Genomic DNA, 8168 nt, shown 5'->3' with positions numbered 1-8168 from the left:
CAAACTGCTTTTCTCATTGCAGTCCGCATTTATCATTGTTTAAGACAAAGGGTTTATCCTCTAAAAAGGTCTTTTTATAAGGCAAAATAAACAGACTAAGCAAATCTATTAGAATTTTTAAAATCTGCTTTAATATAGGAAATAACTTTATGACTTAAAGCTGAATAACAATCAGTTTCCTAGAACTGCATAAAATCTGGAACTACCAAGGGAGATGCTCTATTATATACATACATTATTTGACACAGCAAGAATTGAGTCTTTGCAGCCTCTCTGGTTGTGCAGCACTCCTCCAGCTTCTGCTGCAACACAAGTCTTCCTGACCGTTCTGAAAGCCAACAGTAACTCCAAACAGTGTCTTCACACCTGATTTGTTACACATAGTCTGTATTAAAATCATAGGCATCATCTTCATTTGCTGGTTTATCCAAGCTGAAGGACAGTGATCTGGAACGTTCATTTCCTGAGAAGAGAAAATCATGTGTTAGTGAAACCAGTGCAGGTGCTAGGGGACCAGAGACCATCCTTCAAGCCAGGGTTCTAAATACACACCTGCCATCTGCTCTTTGGAATTTGTTGGATTTCTTTGTTGTTTTCCAGGCTTTGCTTTCTGGGTGACTTGAACTTGGCTTTCCTACAAGTCAGAGAGGTCAGACATTATTCAAACATCACTAATGAAATCTCCTATGCAAATGAAACCTAACAGAGCCTGGGGAAGAGTGGAAGTCCTGTGTATAGCTAAGCCTCACTGCTGAGGCCAGGTGACTTGGAACAATGTTGTTTCCTTAATTAAGGAAAAGCCCAACCCTAGTGAAATGCTCATTTACCTCTTCAATATCATCATTATCATCATCTTCTTCCATATCATCTTCATCATTATCACTTTCCATGAATTCCTCTTCCTCCTCCTCTTCTTCCTCTTCCTTGCTCGTTTCCATGTTTCCCCACTCTGATCCTTCCTCTATCATTTTATTTTCCTCTATTATCCCATTTGTCATACCAGGTGACTGAAAAACAATGCTGCTTGCTGGACTGGGGTGTTTTATAGCTGCAGAAAACACAGAAGTGTCTGTTCAGTCCCTGTCAGCCAGCACAGATGTAATGCCCACCCCCAGAGGAGGACACACTGCAGTTCTGCCTCCTCCCTGCCACAGACAGGGCTCTCACACAGAGTGCTCTGCCACCAAAGCAAGGACAATTCTCTAAGAAAAGCTTTCCCTGAGGCATCTACATAAGACTACTAAGAGCTGGAAAACTTAGATTTGAGTATAGGTAAGTTTACTTAAGTAGGTTTAGATTAGATAGCAGGAAAAAAAATCTTTACTATGAGGGTGGTGAGGCCTTGGCATAGGTTGCCCAGTGAAGCTGTGGCTGCCCCATCCCCAGAAGTGTTCCAGGCCAGGCTGGGCTCAGAGTAATCTGGTCTGAGTGAAAGGTGACCCTGCCAATCTGTGACTCTGTGGTTAATGGTAGTCTACATTATTCAAGTATTCAAGTCCTACCTTGAACAGTGTTGCTGTTTTCTTGTTCTAGGTTATTTAAATTAAAGCCCTCCTGCATTTCAGCTATTTTTTGTTCTGTAAGATAGGGTGGTGGCTTCTGAAATCCTGGAGGTTGTGAGTAGTATTTTATTCTGGCTCTGACAAAATAAAAATCAGCATTAAAAAACAACTAAAGATAACACAGTTAAATCACTGTACTTAAAACCCATAGCACAAAGCTCTCAAACTGCTCAACCTAACCACTCGTGTACTATTACCTGTTTAACAGCAGTTCAATAGCTATTTACATTTGACTCTGAAGTTGTCAACAGTATTAAGTGGATAGCCCACTCCTGAGAGGAAAAAGAAATGGCTCTTTGTCATCACAAATCACCTGCCTGTGAAATCATGAACTGTAAAAGCAGTTGAGCCATGTGAGCAAGGGAGATAGTCACAGTCAGTTACTGAATCTGAGTTATATTTATTCCTATCCTCAGAATATAGGAACCAACCTAAATTTCCACAGAAAGTCTGCAATATCCTTTCCTGTCTAGAAGAGGACTACATGGACTTGGTATTTGAGAGGAGAGCAGATTTCCATAACAGAGTTACAGCCTAAGTCAGCAAACTGTCTATGGAGTAATGTGCAACAAACTTGGACTCTTCTTATGTATCCTTCACTACTTTAGAAATAATCTGTGGATGGCATTCTCTAAATCTGTTGGACAATTCAGCTCTTTATCAATGTAAAATGTGAGAAAGCAAGGGAAAAAACAGCCTCTCATTTTTAAGTACTTTGCAGGACTCGGTGCTTCTGCTGTGCTGAAGTAACAGTGAGAAAAAGGTGAGCAGCATAGAGTAAAATTCACAGCATACGTACCCTGTCCAGTCACCAAGCACTGATTTAGCCATATTTTCTATGTCAGGAACACCTCCCTTTTTCAGCATGCCCCTCTTCTGAGCCAGTAAAGATAAAAACTCTTCAGGGTCCCTGAAATCTGGGATATTATAGTGCATCATTACCTAGGGCAAAAGAAAATGGCACATTCAGGAAGACATGCCCACCTTCCCCATAGTTTTAGGAATAAAAGAACAAATCAAGTTGGGTAACAATGAGGACAGAGTATGTGAAAAGCTGTTTTTCTTTTGCACGTGGGAGTAAACATTACAATACAAAATGCCTACTTCATCAACAAACTCATCTGCCATTCACCCAAACCTGTGGGTGTATAGAGACAGCACACTGGTCTGTGAAAGCACTTCTCACAGAACTGAAGGGCAATTAGGCTTTAGGTTAATTTGCTCGGAACTAGAGTGAAATCAGAGTTGGATCTGAGGTCTTCACTGTAATTATAGGACACACAAAGAATATCATCATTTTTCACTCTCTGATTGCATGATGTCTTAAAAGCAGTGTTGTGTACCCTGGCTGGCAGGATCATGGCATGCTGTTCTGCCTTCTGTTTATAAGGATGAAGGATCTCCCATAGCATTGCCACTTTGCATGGTTAGGGGAAAGCAGTGCAAAAACTATCAGAATTAGCTAAAGCAAAATGAAGTTTCATTATGGGGCCTAAGAAACCTATAGAGAAGTCTGATGCAGTGAGAGAAGTAGAAAAAAGATGAAGCTCACCTGCTGCTTACTGCAGTGATTTATGATGGCATTTACTCCTTCAAGCACAACTGCTGAGTCTGATCCTTCAGTGTCTATGATACTTCTCAAGGCCAAAGCCAGGGCACTGTTGGAAGGATCTGCAATTACACCTGGACTATCCAGTACCTTTGTCTGCTTATCAAGGTGCACAATTTGCATGGACCTATTCAAAGAGAAATGCACTTTGAGTATATAATTAGTGAAGGACTGGTAATGGTGAGGGATGCAAAACACAAAGCTCAGTGTTGGATTGAATGTACTTCATACAGTCAGTTGCAGTGTTTTGTCATCATGTGCTTTGTGTGGTATAGAAATTTAAACATAAAAAACATCAAGTTTATACATCTGTGTCCCCTGGAGAGAGCTTGCATTACACAGATCCCTTCATATTGGAAATTGAAATGTGCATTTAAAACTGCACACTGGCATACTTTTGCCCTTAATGGATGGAAAGACAAGGTAACTGGAACACAACAAACAAGGAAAAGAATAGCTTTTATCAGACTGAGCTTACTTGGTAACCCCTCTTGTCAGGCCAACATTGCAAGCACGCTTTCCTTTAAGACTGTTGATTATGCTGCTCTTTCCCACGTTAGGAAAACCTGAAGAAAATCACATAAATCCTTGTAAGTTAGATAAGAAAACTCAGCTTTTTAACACTGATCAAAACTGCTTCTTCCAGGTGTCTTTGCTAAGGTACAGTGTCAGTGTGAGATCAGAGTTGGATCTGAAGTCTTCACTAGAGAAGTAAGACAAAATATGTATCCTCATTTCTCACACTTGTAGAATTTGTGGTGCTACATTCAGTGGTTTGGTTTTTTTTTTGTCAAGCAGGAGGAAGGCAGTGCAGTGGAGCACATATCCTGCCTTCTTTATGCTCCCACAGACCCCTAAGCTACCCATGGAAGTGGCACCATGGATCACTGTCAACTGAAGTACTACCACAGTAAGAGCCTTAGATCAAAGTAACACAATGGCCAGAAAGCACATTAGCAAACCAGGTGTTATCAGTTTTACTCAGTCCATAGTACAGGATCCCAAAGCTCTATGGGAGAAGGAAGCTCCTTCTGTTTCTCCAAACACTTACCTACTACCCCAACCTGAATGGCTTTGTCTTGGGTCTTGCCGTGCTCTTGAAGAAGTTTCAAAAGGCATTTGCTTCCAAAATACTGAGAAGTTTCTGAGAAATCAACACGTGCGTGTCTTTTTGTGACCTGTTGCTGCTACAGGATTCAAAGGCAAAAAACCCCCATGGTCAGGTGCTATTTACGAAGATAAAATATGGATGCTTAGATTTATTCATCTACTGTAATTTCAATGGCAAGGATTCCCCCTCTGTACTGCAAAGCTCAGCTGAAGTATAAAGACACATCCATCAGTTACAGAAGTGAAATCAAACAGGGGAAGAGGAATTTTAAAGATGTTTCAGCTTGTATGATTGCAAACACACATGACTTCCTCATGGGACAGAGCCTGCAGTGCTCTTACCATAGTCTTGTCCTTCATCAGCATTGCTGATTTAAAAGCAACTGTTGGCAACTCCTTATTCAGATAATTCAACCATTTCTCTACGTTGTCCTTTGGCACTAAATCTGGAAAGAAGAGCGGTTCTTTTACTCCTTAAAAGAATCTTATTATGACAAATAATGTTTGGTTGAGAACTCTAGTATGAAGTACTGAGTACATTCCCCAGAAGCATCCAGTGTCTCTTTTTCTGCCTTAGCAGAACACATCACAATTACATTTCTGGCCTCTATTAGGTTTTTAATGCTGGGGTCTTGCTAGAAGACTTTGTATGGTACAGAGTGACTTTCTGTGAAGGATTATCCCACAATCCTACAAAGGCTACTCTACTACAAAGTTCCCTTTGCTCTTGTTGTTGCTCTTGGTATTTTATTTTCTTTTATTTAGCTGCTGGTAACTCGGTAATTTCCAGCCTTTTTAGGGAGCTCAGAGTTGGATCTTATGTCTTCAATGGAACCTCAGATTCCTTTAAAATCTTCTTCATAGCTCACCTACTACAGAACCCCAGTGGCCAGCAACACTTTGAGAAAACCTGTGTTTCTTACCAATTTTGTTCAGAACCAACAGCAGCTTTTTGTTTCCCCCAGAGCAAGTGACAGCTTGCTCCAGCTGAGGACACCGGTAGCCCATTGGATCTCTTGCATCCAAAACCTCCAGAACTACATCTGAGGCCTCAAGCACCTGGCTCAGAAAAAAGACAAGATTCAAATAACACAACACAGACCAGATGGCAACTCAGGAATAGCTGTGGTGTACAAAGATACCTATAAACCTCTTCTGTTGTAAAATCCCTTAGTTCAGTATTCTAGTTTATCACACACAAACTTCATGTTCTAAACAGTAATACAAAAAAAGGAAAATCACAAGTGCTCTCATTGCTGACTCTCATCTAGTTATATTAAAGTAGTTGAAGCATTTCACCTTCTGAAGCTCCCTGCAGAATGATTTCTTTGAATTTTTACTCAGCTGCTTGTTAGTCTTTCCTTTAGATTTGTCAGAGGATTCCTGAAGCAAATAAAAACAAAAGGAAATAACTTAAATGAGAATTAGTGTCTAATACTTGTGTGCATATTCATCATGAAGATATAACATGTAACATTCTGCTTAAGAAGCTGCAGTTTCAGGATGACTCCTATAGGATCAAAGAATCAAAATCATACAGGACACCTACCTTTCCCTCTGCTTTTTCCTTGATTTTAGCTGCATTCTTTTTAGCTTCCAGCTTCCTCTTTTTTTCATGTTCTTTCTGTCTGTTGAGCTTCTGCTTTTGCTTCAGTTCTTCAAGCTGATTGCAAATAAAAACCCAAACCAGATGAAACATCTTTGAAAGTGGTAAGGAAGAGGGTTCTTTGTCCCCATTTCTGACCCAAATTCCTGAGACAGCTCAGTTAGAAGTCCTGGCTGTCCAAGTGACTCTGGGAACTCTTTTGCTGCATCCTACCCAGAGGCAACCATCCATTAGCTTGATCCCGAAATAGCAGCTCTGCAGCAACCACTACAGCTGATCAAGGTGCTGCTCCCATGTCATGTATTAAAAATAAAAGACCAAGCTGCACACTGTACAATACTGAAAAAAAATCCCTATTTTTCCAAAGCACGTGTCTACTAGGACCATCTACAATCTGCCATAACTGCACCTCTGAGTGCCCCCTTATGCACACAAAGCTTCCTTGAAAACAGGGATGGTCTCAGTTCTTGTCCTCTTTACCACAAACTGTATTTTACCCTCTGCTTTCGTTGCTCTGCTTCCCGCAGAAGCTCTTCCTTAAAGGGCGCAGCGCTGGGAACTCCGGGATCTTTCTTGGGCTTTTTGTGTCCACGTTTCTTGGCCTCCTTCCTGACTTTGCGGTGGTGTTCTCTGATCTGAAGATAGGAACAAGAAAACTTTCTCAGTCTAAGGCCAAAACCTGCAGTGTAGAGGCCCCGAAAATGCAAAATGCAGCGACGGGGGCGCGGCACGGCCGGGACTCACCTTCTTCTGGATCTTGTAGCGCTTGTGGCAGCTCAGCCTCTTGCTCGCCTTCCTCAGCTCTGCAACGCACCGCGCCCGTCAGCGCCGAGGGCTGATACACACATCTCCCGCCACGGGGCCGCGACCGAGCTCCCGCCCCGGTGCTCCTCCGAGATCCCGGCCCCGATTCCCCCGCCCCGAGCCGGGCCGCCGCTCCCTCGAGCCCCGCTGCCCGCTGCTCGCTCGGCCACGGGCGACCGCCAATCCCCGGAGCCGGGCCGCCTCCCTTCCCCGCCCCCTCCTCCCGGCCCCCCTGCCCATCGCTGTGCCCATCCCGGCGCCCATCCCGCTGCCCATCCCGGTGCCGCTCCCGCTGCCCATCCCGGTGCCCATCGCTGTGCCCATCCCGCTGCCCATCCCGGTGCCGCTCCCGGTGCCGCTCCCGGCGCTCACTCGGCCGCTTCATGGCGCCGCCACGTGCTCCCGCCGCCGGGCGCTGCCGTAAAGCGCGCCGGCGCTGCCCCGCCGGGATGTCGCGCGGTCTAGGCGCGTTGGGCGGCCGGGCGCGCTTTGCGGCAGCGGCGGCGGCGGCACCGGCGGTGTCGGGACGGGCGGTACCGGCGGGACGGGACGGGCCGGGCCGGGCGGACCCCGCGTACCCACCCCGGGTCGGCCGCGGCTGCGGGAGGCGGAGCGGAGCCGACGGGGTGAGCGGCGCGGGCGGGGCGCGGGCCGGAGCTCGGAGGCCGCTGCCTCCCTTTGTGTGGCGGCGCCGCCCGAGCGCGCAGCGGCCCCGCCGCGGCGGGCCCGGGGCGCCGAGTGCCGCCTGGCCCTGGCACTGCCGCCGGGCCAGCACCGCGTCGCTGTCCCGGTGCTCGGCCCGTGGCCCGGGTGCGCCTCAGCCCTTCCCGCCCGGTTGGCGCCGTGTTTGCCGTGCCGGCGGCGGGCCGGGCCCGCGGGGGCACAACGGCCGCTCCCGGAGCGGGCCTGGGGACAGCCGCGGTCCTGCCCGCCGGGGTGGCAGCGCGGAGCGGCCCGGGACACCGTGCTGTCCGCCCGGCGCCGGGAAAGGGATTTGCTTTGTCTCCTGCCGGGGATGACACCTCGCCTTCCGGGCAGGGGCTCCGGCGCTTCGGGGAAATTACGGATTTGGCATCTTTGTTTCTTGCCCCGGTGTTGATAAAACGATAGATGAGTTGTCCCTCTCGCTTCTTCGCCAGCGTTGCCCTTTTACAGCGTCTCGTTGCTGCCATCCCTCTCTTCCCGTCCCGTAGCGGGTTTCAATGGGATCGATAAGCGGGGAAAATTCTGGCTGCTTTTCCCTCGCTTGTTCCTTTTGCTAAATTTACCGTGTTTAGTATTTCTGTTGAAACGTGAGAGGTCCTGATAGCAATAAATACTACCCGTGGTATCTATTGGCTTTTAGCTTTCCTCTACCTGGAGACAGAAAATGAAACATGTGCTAGAATGCATTGTTTTATTTTAAGTGTGTTAAGTCCACTGTGTGTAAAACATTCGTGTAGTGAGGTTGGAGTGGGTGACACTTGGGGTCAGTCTG

General features: G+C 46.5%; 2 protein-coding genes and 4 non-coding genes across 15 annotated transcripts in view; 1 reads left to right on the top strand and 5 right to left on the bottom strand.

The window, feature by feature from the left end:
* Nucleotides 1–108: 108 nt before the first annotated feature.
* Nucleotides 109–7185, bottom strand: GNL3 (G protein nucleolar 3). The gene is made up of 15 exons (XM_085072866.1): nucleotides 7064–7185; nucleotides 6632–6690; nucleotides 6385–6522; nucleotides 5831–5944; nucleotides 5581–5664; nucleotides 5205–5340; nucleotides 4624–4727; nucleotides 4223–4358; nucleotides 3650–3737; nucleotides 3115–3298; nucleotides 2362–2504; nucleotides 1503–1639; nucleotides 828–1048; nucleotides 553–634; nucleotides 109–463 (listed from the first exon to the last, which is right to left on the bottom strand). Exons 1-15 carry the CDS (start codon nucleotides 7074–7076, stop codon nucleotides 375–377), a joined length of 1728 nt encoding a protein of 575 aa, XP_084928992.1. The 5' UTR covers nucleotides 7077–7185; the 3' UTR covers nucleotides 109–374.
* LOC146431801 (small nucleolar RNA SNORD19) lies at nucleotides 2789–2864 on the bottom strand. The gene has a single exon (XR_014854821.1). It is a non-coding gene; the product is annotated as a small nucleolar RNA SNORD19 (small nucleolar RNA).
* Nucleotides 3365–3440, bottom strand: LOC146431800 (small nucleolar RNA SNORD69). Its single transcript, XR_014854822.1, has one exon. It is a non-coding gene; the product is annotated as a small nucleolar RNA SNORD69 (small nucleolar RNA).
* Nucleotides 3838–3911, bottom strand: LOC146431799 (small nucleolar RNA SNORD19). Its single transcript, XR_014854820.1, has one exon. It is a non-coding gene; the product is annotated as a small nucleolar RNA SNORD19 (small nucleolar RNA).
* Nucleotides 5073–5148, bottom strand: LOC146431798 (small nucleolar RNA SNORD19). The gene has a single exon (XR_014854826.1). It is a non-coding gene; the product is annotated as a small nucleolar RNA SNORD19 (small nucleolar RNA).
* Nucleotides 7180–8168, top strand: part of PBRM1 (polybromo 1) — a 54618-nt gene continuing 53629 nt past the window's right edge. For 3 of the 10 annotated variants that reach the window (XR_014854767.1, XM_085072860.1, XM_085072861.1), the window contains exon 1: nucleotides 7180–7317. The gene's annotated coding sequence lies outside the window, so the exon portion shown is untranslated. The remainder of the gene's footprint in view (nucleotides 7318–8168) is intronic. The other 7 variants (XM_085072855.1, XM_085072858.1, XM_085072857.1 and 4 more) reach the window with 4 other exon arrangements.

The sequence above is a fragment of the Lichenostomus cassidix genome, chromosome 12 (genome assembly GCF_008360975.1).
Source record: "Lichenostomus cassidix isolate B80296 chromosome 12, HeHo_3.0, whole genome shotgun sequence".
In the NCBI taxonomy this organism is placed as follows: domain Eukaryota; kingdom Metazoa; phylum Chordata; class Aves; order Passeriformes; family Meliphagidae; genus Lichenostomus; species Lichenostomus cassidix.
This window is presented reverse-complemented; position numbering and strand designations above follow the sequence as displayed.